The sequence below is a fragment of the Caloenas nicobarica genome, chromosome 10 (assembly GCF_036013445.1).
Source record: "Caloenas nicobarica isolate bCalNic1 chromosome 10, bCalNic1.hap1, whole genome shotgun sequence".
NCBI classification, from domain to species: Eukaryota; Metazoa; Chordata; class Aves; order Columbiformes; family Columbidae; genus Caloenas; species Caloenas nicobarica.
In genome coordinates, this window is record NC_088254.1 from 21,300,116 (window position 1) to 21,322,800 (window position 22,685).

The 22,685-nt window shown below is 41.9% G+C and overlaps 1 protein-coding gene across 1 annotated transcript in view; it reads right to left on the reverse strand.

Moving 5' to 3' along the window:
* The window catches only part of MEGF11 (multiple EGF like domains 11), a 257,722-nt gene that overhangs the window by 21,021 nt on the left and 214,016 nt on the right, over positions 1-22,685 (reverse strand). Inside the window, exons 15-21 of the mRNA XM_065641517.1 lie at positions 17,359-17,505; positions 14,679-14,813; positions 10,473-10,601; positions 8,055-8,183; positions 7,216-7,344; positions 4,576-4,704; positions 4,200-4,433 (exon numbers count right to left, since the gene is read on the reverse strand). Of these exons, the coding sequence (XP_065497589.1) occupies positions 4,200-4,433; positions 4,576-4,704; positions 7,216-7,344; positions 8,055-8,183; positions 10,473-10,601; positions 14,679-14,813; positions 17,359-17,505 (1,032 nt within the window). The remainder of the gene's footprint in view (positions 1-4,199; positions 4,434-4,575; positions 4,705-7,215; positions 7,345-8,054; positions 8,184-10,472; positions 10,602-14,678; positions 14,814-17,358; positions 17,506-22,685) is intronic.

The window sequence follows — 22,685 nt, forward strand, 5'->3', positions numbered from 1 at the left end:
TTCCTCAACTAAAGTCTTTGCATTTAACTTCTTCCAGCACAGCAGCCAGGCTGCCAGGACTTTGCATCTCCCCTAACTCTAACTCTGTGATATTTGCAATAGAATTAACAAGCAACAGATAACTCTGGGGGTCTGCAAATGAGAACTGGGGCTGGAACCTGAGCACGGGGATCAGTGCCTGCCCATCACAAACACAGCTGCTCACACAGAGCCAGGGGAGCAGAACTCATCTACCCTTCTCACAAAATTACATAGAGACGGTTGAGAATCCACGTCTTTCTGCTCTGGGGGTATGTTGACGGCTGAGTCACACCATTTCTCAGCTCTGCCTTCTTTCCCTTATCTGTCACCCCTCTCTCGGCTGCGGGGAAGAAGGACCAGCAAAGGAGCAGAAGGACGTCTCGCTGCCTTGGCTATGAGATAAGAGGGCACAAACCGACGGTTACCGAGAGCCAGCTGACACATTACGAGTTCACACCCAGTTTATCTGGCCATGGCTTGTTTCGTGCACCCAAAATGAGCCAAAGGAAAAGTCTGCCAGACTGCCCTGCTACTTAGCATGGTGCTGAATTAATGAATCTGAGCTCGGACACAAGTCTGCATCACCAAAAATCTTTTCTTCCTTCACTGCATGCAGCACCATATACTCAGAATTACTCCTTCTACACAGTTCCATTTGGTCGATACGTAAGTATCCACCCAGGCTCATTCACCTTGATAGCACAGTTCATTTTCTACACATTTACTCATGAAGCTCTTGTAACTGTTGGCTGTAAATACATCAAATACAAACCTAATGCTATCTCAGTTAAAAAAAAATAACCAAACAAAAAAGAAACCACAACCTACAAAACCCCCTCTCTTCCCAAAGATGGGAATTTTATTCTGCTCTGAACAGTAAGCAAAGACTTAAATGCCTAAAAGAAAGGGCATGATCTAAATTAAAACAAAACAAACCCCAAAGGTTATGTTAAGGTTAACATGGGAAGATCAGTCCTGTGAAGGGATCGGTGACCCCAGAGTCCCGCCGTGAGCCCCTAAGGCCGCGGCTGCGCTGCAGGGCAGACCCGCGAGGGCTGGATGAAGGTCAGAACGCTGGAATTGGAAAGCCCGAGCTCCTGCCCCAAGTCAGGGCCGGGAGGTGACACAAACAGCCCCGGTCAACCAGGAAAAAAGGCAATAAGTAAGCACTCCGCAGTAAATACAAACCCAGGAATCTTAAGCTACAAAAAGGAACGGTTTTCTTCTTTTTGTGTGCACCTTCTCCACCCACACGGAGTGCTGGTGGGGTGGCTGAAGACTCCAAGCAGGAGGGTGCACTCTGACACCTCCTACTACACCTCATCTGCAGATCATTTCTGGAAATGTCTTATCCAGGCTGCAGGATCCACACCACTCTATTTGTACGAAGCTTTGCTTAGGTTTTGGCTCTCAGCACAGGATTCACTCATACCAGAAAGTTTGTTAAGGCTTTGAGAAGACCTCAAGCATCACTTCAGCCCACAACCAACCCTGTGTGAAAGTCCTGAAACGAAATCTCTGCTGCTCTCCAACGCTATGGGATAGTTTGCCCTTCTGTCCTCATCTCCTTGAATTAAACAGTCTGCACTTTAAAATCTTTTGTTGGATGCAATGTACTGTTCTCATGCTGAGGAGCAGCATTTTGATTCCAGGCTTATTTGGGAAAGTCTGCTCTCAGATCCATGTGCTGTGGTTAAGCTCTCCCAGCACGGGTGGGTTTCTTGCCCACTGGCTGCTGGGCAGAACGTGCGTTTTGCTGCCACATCCTTCATCCACAAATGCGAAAGAGTCCAAGGGCTGCCCAGGGGGTTCCCCTTCCTTATAATCTCTCTCCCACATATGCACGGATTATCAGCATCAGAAGAGCCAAAGACGTAAAGAGCAAAAACATCCTCCAGAAATAAATTAATGTGCTGGAAGAAATTACTGCCGCCAGGAGCTAGGGATCTGTGTATGTGACTCTATTCAGAAACAACAACAGGAGTAAACAAGCAAAACAGTAACAGGGGTGATTCAGGTTAATCACAATTTTACACCTCATATAGGGCTGGATCCTGCAGTCATTGTTCAGGTGGAATTCCTGCCAAAGTCCATGGGTTTACATGGGATTATAGTAATTGGATAAGTACACCTGCATAGTATTCTGCCCTTAATCCACATACAGAACCCCAGGTGAAGGCTGAGATCCCTGTTACCTCTATGTAATACCACTACTGTCCTTCAGCATCCTCTGCAAAGTCCAATTGCACACGTGCGCTCACATCCACACGTGTGGTTCTTGCCATCCAGCCATGCTACTTGTCTCTGTTTCTTATCCAGGATCTTGTCTCAGTTTCCATCTCCCCATTTTCTGCTGGGGAAGATGCACATCAGCACCTTTTGCTTTTTTCCTGCTCTATGGAAGTAAAGGGCTAAAACCAGCTTCAGTAAGGCCCAAGCCAATATGAAAGAAATGGATTGCTGAAAAGTTCCGAACATCCTTCCACACCAGCGGCTGTTGGAACTTGGAGCCCCGGAGCTGCTGAGATGTGCCACAGTGCTTTTGCACGTTCACGGTCTGGCTCTTCAAATGATGTTGAAATGACAAATTTCAGGCCAAATAGTGCTGGCAACGAGCCAAGGAACAGACATGCCCTCTCTGGCAACACTTTCATAAATTTCTTACATAAATGGCACAGCTTAAGCACAAGCCTGCAAAGCTAAAATTTACAAATAAGAGGCAACGGGAGGAGGTCCAAGGGTGATTTTTCTTCCCCATCTTGTAGCTATGAAAAGAAGGAACGCTCCAGTACAGGCCTGAGAGGTCTAAATACGACTTCAGGCAATGGTGTATCCTGGGCAGGGACGTCCGTCCAGAATGAAGCTTCCAGCCAACGACCCTGAGCCAGCACAGAAGCCAAGTCAGAGCCAACAACCACCGTGTGGGCCTGGGGCATTCAGATGAGAAAGCAGAAAGAAAAAGGAGATGCGGGACTGGGACGGCAGAGCTGCAGAGCCAGCCTCGGCCTGTTTTGGGAGCTTGTATTTTGTATTCAGGAGGTTGTAACAAGGTGGGTTTGGTCTCTTTTCCCAAATAACAAGTGATAGGATGAGAGAAAATGGCCTCGAGTTGCTCCAGGGGAGGTTTAGATTAGATATTAGGAAAAATTTCTTTCTGTAAAGGGTTGTCGGGCATTGGGACAGGCTGCCCAGGGCAGTGGTGGAGTCACCATCCCTGGAGGGGTTGGACAGACACGGAGATGAGGTTCTCGGGGACACGGGGCAGTGCCAGGGGTAGGGGAACGGTTGGACCCGATGACCTTGAGGGTCTCTTCCAACCAAAATGATTCTATGATTCTATTCTATTTACTCAGACTTACAGTTTCAGCCATTTACAGCGAGTGAAGAAGTGAAGTGCAGTCAGAGGGCAGCAGCCCCGAGGAGATTCCCACAAGAGACAGGTCAGAGAAAACACGAAGGAAGTAAAGCCATCTCCTATCTGGCATCCTATCTGATATTGGCCATAGAGGAATGGAGAGGAATGGCATCATTAAAAAGGAGACCATGTCCTCCAAAGTTAAGCCAATCTGTCAAGAAAATCTGTCCTCCATAGCAGTAGCAGAAGATAGAAAGAAGCAAGAAATGTGATCTCAGTATGACTTTTTTTTTAATCTTAAAGAGCTTTTCTCTTCCTCTCTCCTGCTTTCACCAGCTCCTGTGAAGAAAATTCACACCAGCTGTCTAGACGATGGGGACTGGTCTGCACACAGAAGTGAGAACGAATAGGAGGCCTCGAATCACAAACTGCAACATAGGCAGAAATAAAACCTTATGATTGACCCAGTCAGCCCCATTCCTCAAGCAAAAAAAGTCATCTTCTGAAGGTTTCACTAAAGGAAAACTTCTCTGCACTGCAGTAGGAAGGCAGCTGATTTTAAAAAAGAGTTGATGTATTCCATGCAGCATATTCTTGCCTAGATATATCCCATATCTTGTTAAGTAAACTTCCATATATAAAGCAGCTTAAACCAGTTTTAAGTTATATATGCTTTCCTGCCCCTGTTAAGTGCTAAAAGATCATGGAAGAAGCGTCATCATTTTTGAGGCTCAATAACGCATGTTATACATCACAGAAGCTTATATTTCCCCAACATACAGGAATATGAGTCTATATTTGATTAACATAAAAAGACCCTTACCAGAAAGTGAGTAATCTGTATTAGTCATCCTCATGGCTGGAGTATAAGATACACTTGGCATGTCATGGCCCTTCTCCTTCTGTTTCCGTCGATACCACACAAACAGTGCCAGCAAGACCATAATAATTAGAAGGAGAATAATAATTCCAATGATTGCTCCCACTGAGTGCCTCTCTGATCCAAGAGCAGGGCTAATTTTAGTATAGGGGTTTAATTCTTCCATCATAAGAGCCGCTGTTAAAAGTAATTCATAACACACTGTAAATTGAATCATGCATTTCGTTTTTGAAATACTGTATTTTTCAAGCAAGTACATCATTGGAGGGGGAGAGAGAGAAAAAGAGAGAGAGTTTTTACAGATAGAATTTCACTGTACCTTGATCACACCGGATTCCTTTGAAGCCTGGACTGCAGTAGCAAGTACCTGTGACATGGTCACACGTGGCATTATTCATGCATTCGCATAGTTGTTTGCAACCATAGCCAAATGTTCCTGGTGAGCACTCTGGGAAGCCAAAGAAAAAGACTGTAAAGAATAAAGAATTCTACTTTTTCTTTTTTTTTTTTTTGAATGGCTGAAATCCTTGCCATGGTTTCAGTGTCTCTGGGATGACACCCTAGTGTTAGATTATTATTTTAAAGCAGGAGATAAATGTATTTCATGTACAACTTGGGTTATTACTTATTAAGCTGTAACTTTCTGGAAAAGTCATATGAGACTTCACAAGGGTGAAACCAATAATATGTACAGAGACTTTAAAACGCTTGATACATATTACGAGCGTTCAGCATTTAAGAGGGCATGAGTTCAGAAGCTGCAGACAACATCCTGAAAGACCCCAGCGTTCTCCACCAGCTCTGCATATCTTTTTTCATGGGGGTAATTGCAAATAAAAGTTTTAATGTACCTTTATATGAAAACAATAGACTTTTACCAAACAAATTCTGTGTGCTTTCACACTTATCCCTACTAGTACTAGAAGGTGAATATAACATTGTAGGTGGAATTACAGAACTGAGCATCTGAACGGTCTGATTTGCTCTGCTTCTGTATTAGGATTCTTGATATAGGAGGAATTTCTATCCTGTCTTTGCACTTCTATCAAAGACAAAATGATTGAATGTCCAGCCGAGAAATTTATTCATACAATTACCATGATGGGCTATTACAATAAATCTGCAGGCAGCTTACTATATGTCTTGAGGCACTATTGAATAATAAATTGAAAGAAACAACTTCTGTCAAATCCTACTTATTTCTATGGAGAAGGTGCGTTATTGAATGCACGCGCACTTGCTATGATTCCTTAGAATATATGTTGCTTGTTTTAAGATATGATTTGTTGTGTGTCACTGCAAATGTTTCGCATAGCATGGCAATGTCTTCCCAATTTCAGTCTCTAAGTAACTTCGAGTAGCCAAAATTTAATATTAAGTAATGAACGGTAGCCAGTATCTGTATAACGATTTGCAGTGTGTATTAAAGTTATGCCTCTTTCTTTCATCTGCAGGTCCTCAAACAAGGAAAAATAAAATTATTACAATTAATGCTCATTCTGATATTAACCTGTAGCCTACTTAAAATGAATCAGGCCTAAATATTGGGACTGCACTCCAGAAACGATGTCTGCACGTAGGCATTTCATCTACAGTGCAGTGAGTGCCCATCCAACAGGATTCTGAGAAGGAAGGAGTCTGAATGAAGAGATACTTTCAGATTAAATAGGAGAAAAACAAACAAATAAATACATTTTTAGTCTGGATAGAGAAGAAAGCCTCAGGCTTTGTACAGAGGTCGAATTATAAACATAGCTTGTTGTATAAAATCTGCTATGATGCAATTCTGGTGTGGAACTTCTTAGTTTCCTATTTTATTTATGGTTGCAGGAAGGGTGTACACAAATTCACAGTAAACTGGCCACTTACAGAGTGGGTAGTGCCAAATGTAATCCCCACATGAGTATGAGCACGCAAATCTGGTCCTGAGATACAAGCTTTGCTGAATGCAAGTATGTGCAAAAAGAAAAGATTTCCCTGAATTTAGGTACATGTACAAATACTATCATAAAGATCCATGTAGCAAGCTACGGTTAAGAAGCTTTCACTTGCAAATCTAGCAGGAATGTTACTGTATTCCCTTCCTGCCAAAAAAAAGGAATGGAACCCTGTGGAATTAATGCCTTGGTAAGATGAGACGGGTTTCACCCTGCATTTAGAACCCAAGTAAGTGTGTGAGAATTTTCTTTTGATTTACTGTACTAGACAAACAAGTAATTATTCAACTGCAGCACATCCAGTTTCCACTACCCTAGTTCTTTGTTCTTAAAAAAAAAGCCATTTGGCACAGTGTGCTAAATATGCCAGCAAGACATTGACACCAATTACAGTAAGATATACCTGTACCCTTGCAAGGTAATTGAAGTTCATTGTTAAACACTTGTTCACTGCTCAAGTCAAACACAGATCCTTCCAAAAATGGCAAGCGACTTTTTTTTTCCTTGATCTGCTTTCATTGTAAAGATGAATCTTTATTTGGTCCACATTTACAGCATAACAACTTATGCAAGAAAACCCCTATATTCCTAGGAAGGCAGAGAGCAGGAAGGACTTCTTGCTTCTAACTCTTTTGTCTTCCTTCATGCCTAGGAAAACCTGATGCTGTTGCTCTCAACAGCATTAGCAAGGCACGATGCAGCTTGTGTTTTTCTATTAATTAGGTACAAGTTGTTCAGGACGGCTACAACCAGTCAGTACTGAGTGCTCTGACTTGGTTTTATCTCACCTAACTTTAGGCTGGGAATGGAAAGGCCTAATTTGCAGAGGATTCACAGTATTTCTTTACACTTAAGTAGCCCAGCCAGCTTTCCAAAGATGCCGCCTTCTCCCTATGGATTATACAAGGTGCCTGGGGTGACTATCTTGCTTACATCTCATTTAAGAGCCTATTTCTGCAAAGAATTCTGAAATATACCCTCACCTTAGAGAAAGAGAAAAATGATGTCATGCTGCTACTTACTTTGCTCACATTGTTTGCCTGTAAATCCCGTTCTGCAGGTGCACTGGCCGGTGATGTGGTCACAGTCCGCTCCATTCTGACACTGACAAACATTGGCACAGTTTTTTCCATAAAAAGCAGCTGGGCAACCTTTCAGGAATCAGAATAAGGAAAGGCGAAGAAATCAGCTGAAACACAAACTCAGATGTGTTATCAGCACAAAATCCATAGGCCCATAAATCTATGGATTTTCAGTCTCTGTATATTTAATAACATTTACTTGATCATCTAAATGCAGAGATACTACGACAGCCAATTTTCTTGAAGTAGTGTTTCTCATATCTTACAGAATTGCCTCTTAAGTGCTTCAGAAGAACAAAAACTTGACCCATCTATACAAACTACATTTTCAAGAAGTGAAAGAAGCTGGCTAAACAGAAACTCTCTACGAGGCCAGAGATCAATGAATTACTTGTGAGTGAAAGAGCCTTCTTAAAAGGCTCACCAGAATTTGATCTCCTTTTTCATAGAGTGTTGATAATTTGGCACTAGTAGGATGAGAAATCTCCAACATTTTCCTAAATCAGACCACATATACTGGGGCTTTAACAAGCAGGGACATAGACTGTGCAAATTCTGACAATGAATCAATAATCTAAATGATCGATCCCTCCTTTATTGAGTGCCAAAGGCATTAAAAAAACCCTTGAAAAGCTTCAGGACTATTTTCTTTGGGGTGATGTGAAGTTATCACAAAAGTGGGTGGTTTAAGAGAGAAGACTGCAATACTGGGAAGAGACACGAGGTAGCAGCACATCCTTGGACAGATGCCCTGGCACAGCAGTGTCTCAAAAGCTTACGCTGCGTGCAGTAGAGCCCGGTCCAGCCATGGGTACATCTACATTCTCCATCGTAAGGGCTGCACATCGCTCCATTGTGGCAGTTGCAGGAATGGAAGCAATCAGGGCCCCAAAACCCAGTGGGACAAGCTATGGAAATAAAGATAGATTCATCAGCTGACCAAAAAAAAAAAAAAAGCAATAATACTGTGTTAGTGCTGCGAAGGAACAACAATAAATGGAGAACCTGGGAGACACCAGCAAAGGCAGAAATTTGCATTGCAGAGCGACTCCCAAGCAATGATGGGTTCTGCCAAGGCTGCAATCGCTTTGCAAACCCAGGTGCCAACCTGCAGCCTCACCTGTGCTCTCAAGTCCTGGCACAAGGGAGCTCTGCCCTGTGTAAATCGGGTGTCGGGATCCGGTTTTTGCTGCATATGGGCACTGAGAACCTCTGCAACAGCAACTCGACACCGCGCTACTCTAAACACGACTCTCCCTGCCTCACTGGCATTGCCTATGAAGACAATTTACTCAGGGTTTTAAGATACGGAGGTAGTTTAATTTTCCTTCTGATATTCTGGAATTCTTGCATAATAAAGCATGGCTATTCATGGTTTACCTTTGCTATGCAATCAACTACTAAAATTACCACATCCATTTGAAGCACAGAGTGCTACTCAAATTACGTAAAAATGTAAAAAAAACTTCTTACAGTGTGAATTCCCATCCACAAAATCAGATTGCTTTTGTTGATGGGGCTAATATTAAATTAAAATCTCCAGGTCTATTATATATTTCAACAAGTACAATATTAATACATTTTCAAAAGTTATTTTAAGCCTCCCTCCAAAAATGAATGCAGTAAGTTACAGTTATTAGTGCCAGACTAAAAGACCCAAAATGATGATAACCCTTCAATATAACAACTATATTTTTGCTTTAAAAAGCACTTTCCATTGCTTCCTATTAAAGACATGAATTAATAAGGCATGGTTCCCAGGAAACCTAAAAGTACAGAAACTGTGCCTATTTCCACGTATGCCATTGGCTCCGATTCTGATGATAAATGCAAGTTTCTGGCATATGACAGACATCTCTAAAGCCAGAATGAAAAGCAAAAAACCCCCCTGCCATGACGTAAATCAAACAAAAGCTCACTGAACTCACACAATGTAAAGCTGAGCAGGATTTGGCCTAACGTATTTGCACTATAAGCAACCAGAAATACTTTAACAATCCCTTTGTAAGCCAGAGCTGCAGGGTCCGTTAGCATCTCCAGAACTGGCTCTGGAGCTAAAATTATTAATATTTCCTTTGCAGCTCCATCTCTGGGTCGTTCCAGGTTAACTGGTGTGGAGGGAGGTGTGATCGAAATAGCCCAGTATGGGACTGGGATAGCGAGGCCAGTTCCGCAGGAGCCGGGTGCGAGGCCAGGTTTGCGCTGGGGCTTTACGAGAAGGAAACAGTCAGGTTCCCACTTTATTCATCCAAAACACAAAATAGCTATCGCCAGGTCCTTCTGCCTGCTAACCTGGAAACTGCGGCTGCTGAACTGGCCTGCCTCACTCTGTAAGAAAACGACATCTTTTTTCAAGGTTAACAGAAACCAACAGTTATTTCCCAATTACATGGCTAAATATAATGAGGAATCTGTGGAGCTTTCTAGTTTTTTTCTTTTTTTTTTTTTTTTCCCCTATTTTTGAGTGACAGCAATATTCTGCCTGTGGAAGACACACAATAAGAACAAAATTACAGCCGTCTGTTTTTATCCGATTCCTACTTTATCACTTGAAGTTTAATATATTTTACTCTGGAATGCTGTCTAATATGCTAGTTGTATCCTGAATATGAAGTAACATTTCTGAATGATAGGATATTGCTTCACTCTGTGATCTATCTTCAATTAAGGAATGCTCTCAGGAAATGACACTTTGGGATCAGCAAATGCCAATCTTCTACCTGGGCAATTTTCAAGAAGAAACCTCCATCCCTTCAAGCCCACATTGACTTTTACAATTAAATTACATTTAATAGCAATATTTCGGCTGCCTAATTTCTCAATTCTAGGGGCTCGGTACAGGGAAACATTCACTGGTTAATAATTTCTAATGTAAGAGCTGAAAGAAAATGATTTCAAAAAATAAATAAAATGGAATCCAACTAGAAATTAAAAGGAAGCATCATAAGAGCTTGTGACCTCCCTTTCCTGTAATAGAAGCTAGTAACAGCTTCTGCAAATTCCAAATGCAGAAACTAATTCAAGCCAGAGCTAACTTAGAGTAATTAAAAGAAACAAGCTATAGAGTGAGTAAGGCACTGGCTGCTGTAATACTTCAGGGATTTCCCCAGAATCTGTCTTTAACTCTCAGAAAACTCTGAACAGAAAAACATGTTATTTTAAAGCAGAAGGTGAAAAAAAAAGAGCACTTTGCTTACTCTGAGAGCAGTCGGTCCCTATCCAGCCTGGAAAGCACTGACACGATCCATCCATCGGATTGCACGTCCCGTTCTCGGTGCACTCGCACACCTCAGCGCAGTCCTTCCCGTATTTTCCACTGGGGCAGACTGGGAAAATATAAGGCTGTTTACTGAAGGCTCTTCATAATGAATATGACGAAGTTGTCAGACTTAACATTTAGCAATTAGAGAGAAAAATAATGACAACGTTTTTCTTTGCTGGAGCCAAATGGGCAAAATTCTTCCAGAAAGAAGGAAAAGGCGGAAACTAATTCAACTTAATTTTGTTTGCTTACATCCCAGGTATAAAAGTAATGAAAGTAATATGGTTAGGACATTACTATTATTAAAGGGCATTATGGAAGGATGAAAGGAGGACAGAAAACACAGAGAAAAGGGGTTATTGGGAGAGGAAGAGAACAAAAGCGGAGGAGAATCCAAAGAGTAGAAGCAAACACATGTAAGTGGTGGGAGGGGATTGATCTGGGGGCTTGGCCAAGGCAATCCCTTGCTGCAAACCCTGACATTGGGGTCTGCGCCCGCTCAGGGGATTGCAACCTCAACAACAAAAACAGAAGTAGGAAAGGAACATTTTAGGCTAAATATCGGCCTAGTGAAGAAGTCTCCAGCAGATGAAGAACAACAGGGACTCTTACTTTCAGGTCTGTCCCTAGAACCTGATTCCCTTGCATTGTAAACTGATAACGACAGTAATAATGGGCCAAAAGATGCAAACCTTAGTGCCCTGTGTGCTGGCCAGACGTACCGGCCATGGGTTTTGTACGAGGAGGCCAGTGCCCATGGAAGGGCTGGTGGCAGATAAGCTTGCAAGAAGGGGCTGAAGGAGCTGTAGTCCTTTCCCCTGCTGTCCCACGAGCACCACAACATGCGCCATGCAACACCGCGGAACCGGCTACACCAGAGCTCCTACTGCACCCCTGTCCTCATTCCTTCTGGATCAAAGGGTGGTGAGAGAGGCAGGGGCCTTTGCTACTAAATACGTTTGGCTTTGCTGAAGATCAGCTTTCAGCAGTCTCTCAGATTCCAATCGTGCAAGTAGAGACTAAAGCAGGAGCAAGACTGCCACTTCCCTAAGTATTTTTACCATATAAGCCTGGCAGAAGACTGCTCCCACAAATAAAGCGCATCTCCAATTGCTGAAATGTCGCACTCGTCTTTTGGCACCCATCCACCTACTCCTCTCCAGTACCCCTTGCTGTAGTAAGTGTTCAATTAGGTTGCAAATGTGGTTTCCAAGGATTATATACCTGTTTGACAGAGAGCTGTCAAACAGATGTGCTGCATCCTAACGATATCAGTGTCTATTCCTGTTTGTCCACCTCACTTTCTCCTGAAGTTGGAAGAAAAGAAACTCTCAACTTTTTTCAGAGTCATCTTCTAACAGCCTAAGCACAGTGACATAAAACTAATAGACACGTAGATCTTCAACCACCCACCAAATTATTGGAAATCTTTACCGTTAAAGTTGATGGAAAGCTCTGCTCAGTAATGAATGAAATGTTTAATTTCTGTGCTCTTATTGGCTGTGTTCCCTGACAAAAACAGATGTATTTTCAAAACAAGATAAAACATACGGTCCATCTTTGCAAAGAATGGAACAGATGGAACTGGACTTGTACGCTGGTAAATAATAGTGATGTCAAAAAAGTGATTAAGGCACCTCCCTGAATTATGCAACTGTTTTACCACTTCAGCCACTCTCACTTTCTCATCTGTAGTCTCTACAGGTGACCTCAATCTATCCTGACTGTGAATCAGTCTCAGATTGAAACCCTGAGCTGTGATTCATTTGCTTTTGTACAATATGCCATCCTCTAACTATGGCAGAAACCTAAGAATGTGCATACTACAGTTTTCCGCATGCATTTCTATATACTACAGACTTATCTGTAGAAGTAAGTAAAGCTGGTTTTGGCTCTCAAAATTATGTACTATACTGAATAGTTCTCTAACTGAAAAGAGATAAAACTAAACACAATATACAGACACAATGAAAAGAACAATACACAGACACAAAGAGAAAGAGAGAGAAGGAAAGAAAAGCCCTCATATCACAGAAAGAGCAAAAACTGAAATGATCTGTCAGCCGAGGTTCTCATACATGCTACACCGTTAGTCAGTTCCAGTGCTCTATACAGAGCGGCTCAATGTAATACTTTTATTGCATCTTTAATATGGAGATAAATAACATCACTTAAATGAAGGCAGGATTTTTTATATGTGCAAAAAAGTAGTTCTCAAAAGACTTACTTAAAACAGGAGCTGATTTGCACTGCAACATGGAATACTAATGAACCAGGAAAGGATTTGTGATCCAAGCGCCAATGCTGACAAAGGCAACAGGTCATATTTCATAAAAGAAATGCTTTGGTTCCTCACAGTGAGAGCTACCAGAGGGGTTCCTTCCACGTGAGCACCTCCTGTCTCCATGAAATACAAGAGCGTGATGCCCTCCAGAATGGCAGCACAGAGAGATTACAAACCCAGTCCTGCCCAAATTGTTGGTTTTGTTAGTTGAAGCCACCTGTTGTGGATTGACACAGGGACTCTCTTGTAAAGATGTGAGATCCAAATACAAGTACTTTGTCAAATGTCTCAAACATTTTTAAACAGAGCTGTAAAGTAAGGACTAACACGGCTAATTCTCTGGGAGCAATCTGATTGTACAATGCAGATAGCAACGCTAATTAGCTATAAAAGCTCTGAAGTGGGGCCCCAAAAGCCCCTGTGGGATGTCAGGTGTGCTCTAGCAGCAATAACAACTTATTATCAACCCATCTTGCTACATGATTGTGAAAGATATTCATAAAACAGCTGCTTGGTTGTTTGATGCTCAGAATCCTTAGCTGAACCATGTCAACCTCTGCAGTTTCAGAGGTTGCACAGCTCCTCGTGTTCACGTGCTGCTGATAGAAGAATATTCCTGCTGCCAGAAAAGAGACAGCACAAGGAGATGAAAATCCAAAAGTGAAATCTTCGTTTCACGTTTTTCTAATGGAAAACATTAATTAGCATTTTTCTTTCTACAAAATAAAGTTACATGCTAACTCATTATGACAAACTGCAGCACAAATTGATTTTAATTAGGACATGAATATTTTAAAATTAATTTGCTGGATAGATCAACATTTCAAAGTAAAACCAGAAGTGCTGAACATCTGAGCAAAAATAAAATAGTTTTCTTAAGAGGATAATTAGCCCTGCTTACGCTTTGAAATTTGGCTAACTTTTCACATAAAATGGACAAATTCACTGAAATATGTTCATTTTAATAAATTAATTGGTATAATGTTTAGTTGACTATACAGCACAGGAAAAAGAAAACATGCTTATACTCAATCTATGTTCAATGATTTTGCATAAGTGCTGTCTGCAATTTCTAACTTACTGAAAAGCAGGTCATTAAAAAGTGTCACTTCGATTTTCACAGAGATGGTGACTTCGCAAGGGCAGCAGCCACTACAAATAAGCTCTTTTAAATCTGTATGTAGAAAATACCCCCAGTAGTACACAATAAATGAGAGTCTGCAGAAGACTCTAATGATTTTGTGGGCAGTTTTAGGATAAGACTGAAAATGGAACTTGTGGTTAAAAGTGGACCAACTTTCAAAGGTACAGAAAGGGGACAGACATGAGGGGGAGCTGAAGCTGCTCTTCACCTGTGAAAATCAATTCACTTTCACCACCTCATCCCAAATTTTTCTGTCTCCTGCACGTGTGTTTGGGTGTACATGGTTTTAGGTATTCCAAGTCAGGGCCCGGACAGTGTAAATAAGGTTCTGTGCATTTACTGGGTGTTTGGACTTGTGTATCTGAGCTGGCCTGGTCGAAGGTACCATCGACATCTAGGATATGACAGGCTTAGCAGAAAGGAAAATGAAACCATTGGATGGCTGATATATTTACAGCAGGTGTCTCATTCCATATTCATTTCAATACAGAGCAGCAGACTTGTTTTATTTATGAAAGCAGGAGCACATCATATTTACAAAAGGTTGACTAAGTACCTATTTGCATTTTACCTCTGAAGTAAAGAATTTCTTGTGATCTAGACTGCTGCAACAAGGAAAAAAAGGCAGGAACCTTGTGATCCGTCTCACTGCAAAGTCACAGACACAGAAACTTAGGAAAGGAGGGGGCACTTGGGGGTCTTGGGCTCGGTACCTTGGTTGCAGAGAGCGCCGAAGAATCCAGGCAAGCAGTCGCAGTGTCCCGACACGTGGTGACAAGGGCCGCTGCTGTGCACACACTGAGGGCACGGCTGGCTGCAGTGGTGTCCGTAAAAGCCGGGGGGACAAACTGAAGGCAAACCAAAATAAGCTGTCAGAGGTTTTCAGAAGATTTCTCATTGCTGAGAGCTTTCGAATTCTCTCTCTGCCTTAACCCCAAACCAATATTTCTTCATTTATAAAAACGCAATTTTGTGAACAGCTGAAATTATGAAGCCTGGTGAATTATTCCACTTCTAATAAAGTGCAAGCTCTGAGTAAAACTGCTCCTGTGGTTCAAATATTCACATCATCCTACCTCATTTAAGTCCCTGGCCATTTAATAATATAGCTGAGCTCTCTCAGCAGCCGCTCTCTCTCAAGACACTAATTTGAGTCTCTCTAGCCTGCTCCAGCTAAACTCTTTTACAAAACATGAGAGTTTAAGATGTTTCAGACCTCATAGCCCACTGGCAGATATGGTTAATACCTGTAACATGTTCCACGGCAGGAAAAGAAACACTCACACGTGCACAGACAACAGAAACTCAGAATGCCATTTTCTTAGGAAATTAAGCTAGGAAATCAGAGAAGGTGTATTAAGAAACGCTCGAAATTTTATGTCTAAACAACTATGTCAAAAGCCGATTTCTAAACATATTAGGTGCAATACCTGCGTGCAATTGGGACAGTTTATACATGCCAGTGCAGGAGCAGCACCCATCAGTGATGAACAGAATCTAAAAATGGTAATTACAGTAACGGCATACAAAATCACCTAATTTGCATCAGTAATCACACCAGATAGCTGAGTAAATTGGTCATGAACTGTGTGCTTGATTTGTTTAAAAGCTGGATTGAAATTATTATAGAATTCGTCCATAAAGTAGAGGGCTAAGATTATGCCCCAGTATCTCTTATAAATGCATGTTGTTGCTTCTAAGCACGCGTAGAATGAAAAAAACATCCACCGTCTAAACATTCACTGCTATAGATAAGCACAAAGAAATGTTAAATTGCAGTAAGTAACTGTAAAAATGACTTTATATGTTTTTATTTTTACTCCTGTCGTTCTCTGGTTTATAGTTCTGTCTCAGTGGTTGTATTTTTTCACCAAACGAGAATTCTTCCCTTGGTCCCCACGTTCACACAGGGTGTCAGGTTCTTAAGCTACTGCAGGTTTCCAGCTGGAACTCAGCTGACAGGTTTGTTGATGATGCACTAGCTATAGAACAACCTGGATCATTCCCGGAGACACTTGAGCAGGCCTAAGAGCAGCAAACTATCCCAGTGTCTCATGGAATTCTGATTACACAGAACAGGCTGGCTGAGTATTATCTTCAGCACTGCGCTTTACAGGCTAAATTCTGTTTCTAAATTAATTTCCAAGAGAAAAAAGGGAATGATTCTGAGAGCAAACTTAGCAGGCTAAAGCTACCTTCACCTGCAAAAGTGTCTTGAGCCCCAGTCTCGCAGAAGAGGTGGGAGCAAGCTGAATTCCCTGGCCATATATTCAAAAGAGGCATTTCCCCAGCGGGGAGGAAAATTTCTCCCCATTATGTCCTCAGTGAGCAGCCTGCTGACTGGAGTTGCAAGCTGGGGATGTGGTTTACCCCTCGTAGCCTACATGCCATCAGCTGATAAAACAAAGCTGGTTTTTGTCATCTCAGAAAGGTCAGAAACTATTAACTTCTGGAAGTTTCTCACTCTTAGGGTTTCAAATTTGTAAAACAATTTCTTCCTCAATTCCCTGAAGCTCTGAGCACCACATTTTAGCCTTGGAGAGAGGTTTTATGGCTATCTAGATATGCTGAAGCACCTGGAAATTGGGGTTTATAATGGAAATGCTTATAGGCCATTAACTACAGCGGTGCTAGAGGTCATCGTTATAATGGCTTTAAATAAAAACTGTCAGCTACAAATTATTTTTAGAGATGAGTGTGTTCTAGTGTCAAGTGTAACTGGTGAAATCAAAGGGGATATATGCACTGGGCATGCAGAATGCCTTACAGGAAGAAGAGCTGCTGTAGAAAAGGAAGACAAATCCATTTCTTGTTTACACAGGAAGAAGGCTGCATGCAGTGGATCAGTGAATAAAGGTCCCCAAGGGACAAACTCAGCTTCCCAGATAAAGCAAATGAGGGGATTTTTATGTCCTTGGCACATTTTAATATGTAGCAGCAGAGCATCTGACAGGAGCTATTTCAGGCTGCTGTGTTTCTTTTCCTGGTATATAAGAAAAGAGTGTCCTGTTATTTTAAGAGCCAACGCTCATCCACCCATCATTATGTGATGGGTCATAGGTGGCTGTTTAATAGGTATCCTGTAGTTTACCACCACTTAACTGTAAATCTGTTTTTGCCTGGATCCTGCCAAGTTTGGTATGTAAAAAGGTTGCTCCTTTCAGGTCACCTGTGACCCCCAGGTGCTGTGGAAGGCCAGAAGAAGAAACACAAGGCACAACTCAGCACAGTAGGGTCTCAACTTCTTGGTCAAGAAGCATTTTTTCAGGCCAGCTTTTGCCCTTTGGAGGCCATGAGCTAAACCAGCTCAGAAACCTGTGGCTCAGTCTGGTGTCATAAATGAGCATTTCGACCCGCTTTCCTTTTAAAACCCCATCGAAGGAAAAATCTTACTTCTCTGGCACAAGGGTCCTCTGTATCCTGGTGCACAGTCACAGGTGCCATCCTCAGGGGAGCAGGATCCCCCGTTCTCACAGTTGCAGGAGATGGAGCAGTTCGGTCCCCAGCGGCCCTGGGTACAGGTATTGTCACAGTGGATGCCTGAAGATGGAAAGGGACACATTAGGTGTCACACAGCTCACTCTGCTCAGTGATCAAAGAAACATTTGGCTGGACTGATACCTCACAGTACATCACAGAGCAAACAAGGGAGCCTAGAAGGAAAAGAGCTATCCTTTTATCTACTTAATAAGTGAAAATTAAGCAAATGCCAAACAGGTGATTTCTGCAGGTGTTAGGGGGCTCCTGCTCAGTCCTTAGCACCATTAAAGAAACTCTGCATGTCATCTGAGACATGAAGGTCAGGAATTGCTTTAAAGTCACAAAATATCTCAAACAACTGGTCTGGAAATATGCAGTTGATTGAAGTCTGATTACTTAACTGCTGTGAACTGGAAGACCAAAAAAAAGCAAAATCGGGGTTCTGCAAAAACCTGTCCAGTGTTTGCACTCTTGAACGTATGTAAATTCAGATTAAAGCAGGCTTAAAGCACGGTGCTCCGGGTTATTGTGCACACACCCACCCAGAGCTCTGAGTTCCGTGTTAATGAACCGAGTTCTGCTGGAGTGAGTGGCCACACGTGAGCACCGGCACCATTTGCATGCTCGATGGAGACTGAGACCTGCCAATCCAGCTCCCAGCGATTCCTGGGGTTGTTGTTTCACATTTATTATTATGAAAAGCCAAGCTTGGAAACACTGAAAGAATCACAGAGTCAGAAAGCTTAACATGAGGCTCCTGGCATTGTTTCAACTGTTTTTGTTTTTAATGGTGACTTTTAAAAACAACTTTGTGCCACGGCTTGTCGCGTACACATGTAATCTAAGGATTTGATCCTGCACACCGCTACTTGTCCGAGAGGCCCTTACACCACGGGGTAAGACAGTACCGATACCCGCAATTAGCAGAGCTATTTGCATGATCAAGGGTTCCTTAGACTGAAAAAGCTTTGCAGGACCATGAACTAAGAGAGATGTGAAGCAGTGCCAGCTGCAGGGAGCAGCGTTAGCGGCGGCACGCTGCGGATACTGATAAAACCAGCAAAAATGAATCACAGACCGGCTTAAAAATTCTCCTAACAACATTACCACACCGGGTGCCTTACAAATGTGCCGCCAAGATGTGATGGGATGTACATGGGCCCTAGCTAGACTTTCAACATGAAGATGTTCTTTATCATCCATGCACATGTCCCCGCTGCATAATGGGATAAATGCAGACAAGGGCTCGGCCAGAGGTTGGATTAGTGCACAGCTAAGGAGAAATACAATCCCGAGTAATTTCCTCCACCTCTGATAACTTCATCTGGATGCTACAGGTAATGGACTGTGTATTTGTGAAGCCGTGATCTGTACAGTCACCAAACTTTGAGGATTATTAAATCAGCTAAAAGTCATTATAAACACACTTACGGTGCAGTTTCAAGTTGGTTTTATAAATCTCTGAAGTTAATACGGTAATAAATACTGCAGAGGCAGAATTTCCCTTTTCTGAAGATTAATCACACAATTATAATGTCCCTTCCTAGAAAATCTTAACCGAGTCTGGCAAAAGTACAGTTTGAAATGGGTTTTCTAGTAATACATGATCACGGCTTTATTTATAAAGAGGCATGGTCCATGCTGTAGAGCTTAATAAAAAACACATTAAAATATGGTAAAAACATAATACAAGCTCAATTTCTTAATATCTCAGTAAATAAATCTGAAAAAAAGGAATGCAAAAAGAGACAAGGAACATTTGTATTAGTAAAACAAGAAAAACAGTTATTTTAATATATTACTCCCTACTCCCTTTGAAATCAAATATACCCTTGGATTACTTAAACAGTAACTGCTTTGTGTGTGCATTTATGTAATACAGCAGCTACAGTACTCTGTAATTAAAAACTCATACAATAAATTGTAAATAAATAAATGTATTTCATATTTGTATGTATATATATTTATAGTTTTGAGAGTTTCAGCATAAGCTCCCAGAAATGAAATTCAGACAGAGAGGTAGAAAAATGTGTCTCTTTTCCTCCTGACAACAGCATTAAAAATACAATTCCTTCATTGTGAATGAACTATTTATAAACGGAGACAATTAAACGGCATTATTTCTCGTCTTTTTTGGCAAACTTTGGGGAAGAATGACATTGCCTCCTTTCTCTTGGAAGGTGGCTGCATTAGAATGCCAGGGCTGTTCTTCGCAGCAGCAAAGTCCTTCCTTTAGTAATGAATAATGAGGGATGTCTTCCTGCTCCGAACGAAGGCAATGAGTCATTGTGAAGCCGATTGTTGTAACAAAATGTAAAAGAGGGGAAAGGAAACCTTCTAGAAGACACCGATACCCACTCCAGCAGTTATTTATTTCTAAATTTTCAGAAGACAACTGAGAAGGTGCCGCAATCAATTCTTATTACTTTATATTACTCTAAAATAATTCTCATGCAAGATTTCATTTTTGGAGCCTCCTACATGTATTGAACTGCAAATGTAAATGAGAAGTTAAAATTACATCTGGACACGTGTGTCTTATGGAATTGTACTAAAAAAAGCACCTTAATTTTACCATTCCCTAAGTTGACAGCATATGAAGGGGGAGTCCATCCCTCCCAGCTACTCTACAATCGGAGTCAGCGAACCAGCAAACTTTCATGTAGAACTTTAATACCTACTTAGGAATTTGCCGATGAACATTTCTGATAAACAATTAGTTTTCAATTTCCAGAAATATAAAAAATGCTGAAGTTGACACATCTCCGTATTATTTCATGTTACAACAACAGATTCCTAATTTATGAACAAATTCCTTGTTTCACAAGTGTGCTGTAGAAATTAGAAAGACAACTATCAGAAGTCCTTGAAGCTGCAGGGAGCAGTTCTATACATAAACTCTACTGCCTAGATACCAGGAAAATTATCTTACTGCCTGAGGCTGTGGTTCACAATTGCAGATACTAGTAGGAAATTACACTTCCAAGACCTTCTTAAACAATGTTCTGGGGGTGAATTGTAAATGAAATTCATATAACATACAAAATTACAGTTATCCACTGTGCGTGGGCAAAGGACATTTGCACCCTCATGCGGCGAGCCAGAGCCAAGGTAAGAGCAGGGTCTGCTGTGGGTTTTAATTCAGTTCAGGAAACAGCAGCTGCAAAACTTCATGGATTTGGGGTACTGGATTTCTGCAAACACTGTCTGCTCTCGGTAGGATTTCCTTTGGACTGCTCTGGACGTGGAGCAGCTTTGCTCCCCCTTCCCCACAGCATCTTCCTTTGCTCGCACGGTGGGTAGGAAAAGCAGTACTAAGCACCTGAATTGCTGTGTATGGTGTGAAAAACACAATCTGGAATGAATTTAACCCACCAGAGCAGTGATGACTGCACTCACGTATGTCGTATGGTAGTAATATATATCATATATTGTAGTCTGGTTCTGCTGCATAGTGGCTAGAGAAGTGTGTGTCCCGTGACCCGATATAAGCTTGTGTCTGGCTTTCATGGAGCGGTGTAAAATTTTACCAGATTAAGCTGGTTCTTTGCATTAAAATTCACAAATCAGTCTGTGATGGATTCAGCTAACATCCACAAAACCCTCATGAAAAGGAGCAAGAAAAAGGAAAAAAAAAAGCAAGAAAGCAACCAACAAACCAAGGCACACAACTGGGATGTAAGGCATCTGTTGAAGAGCTGCTTCATATACTGCTTCCATAATAATCTTCGATGGCTTCAATGACAGCTTGTCAAAGTAATGCAGATTTAGTACTGCCTGTAACTACATCACACTGAAGGACTTTGGAGGGTGAAATTCCTGAAAGCCAGACATCAGCAGAATTCCCTTTTCCCCTCTCCAGCTTACTTGTGCAATTGCACTCGTGCTTGGGGATTACATCTCTAACTCTTAATAAAGCCCACCATTGTTTTTCTGCTTTGTCTCCAGACAGTTGGAAACTAATACTCCAAACACAATAGAAGAGCAAAAATGGATGGAATAAATAAGCAGCAGTGGCCTAGTTTTGACCACTGCTATCCCCTTGACAGCAGCCTCTGCAGCAGGCCCTGCGCGCTGCCCAGCATCTCATCATTTTTCAGGGACAGAAGAATTCGATAAATTATAGGATGTAGATCCCTTCCCCCCATGTACTTTAATTTTATATCTACCAGTGTACAACTGTAATTATTTCTCTGAATAAGATCTTCGGCTTTTTTTTTTTTTTTTTTTTTTAATAGTCACAATCTAAAGACAGATGCAACATCAATTAGCTATGACAGGAATGATTTCAGCAGACATTTGAATCCAACACAAACACTGTGCTCTCCTCCACCTGTCTTTCAACATGACGTGAAGTCATAATAATCTCTTATTTCTGGCATTTGAATAGCTTTGGAAAGAACTGCTTTTTGTGCATAAATAGGCTTTGGATTTATGCAGGCAATAGCATGGAGGCCTGAAGTTTGGTGAGTCACGCTTGGCTTTGATCTGGAATGCCTGGTGGCTTTTGTCCCTGGCATTACTAATCGTTAACGGTGGTTTCTCTACCTGTCGACAGTACATGGTGGCAAAACCACAACAGTAGCAATACTGCTTCGATAGCAGAAAACAGCTTAATGATCACAACTGCAAGGCTGTTTTGATGAGTGATTGTAGGAAGTGGGTCAGCAAGCACTTGGCCGGACTGAAAAGAGGTTTGGGAATGTATCGCAGAACGGGATCTCGAGAAGGGACGGCTCCCTCGTGCCACCGCCCCGCTCTGGTGTCCCTCCCGAGGGACGAACCCTTCGGCAGCTGTGGCACATCTGTCACCGGCCGTCAGCCCGCGGGTTCCGAGGCCTGTGGGTGCCAGGCCAGGGGCAGAGTCCACCGAGCTCACCTGGACGTCTTGCCTTGGCCTCCCAAGTTGGACTTTTATTTCCAGTAATGATTTCTACAGTCATACGTTCACGTTTTCTTCAACCTTATTCCCTTCTCTTTCCCCAGTACTCTTATTATACTCATGTTTTCCCTATAAATTCTATTTAAATCAGGTTTGTATTTGAGATTAGATCAGAGCGCCTTCCTAAGTAGTGAATACTTTGCTGCTTCAGTCTATAAAAGGTAAAAGAAAATTGAATAATAACATAAGAAAGAACTGTCCAATTAGCTCTGGATCCAGCTGTTCAGAAGGAACTACGACAGCATACGAACAAGAGTTCATAAAGAATCCTTGATGCTTTTCTAGCACTTTTTGCATC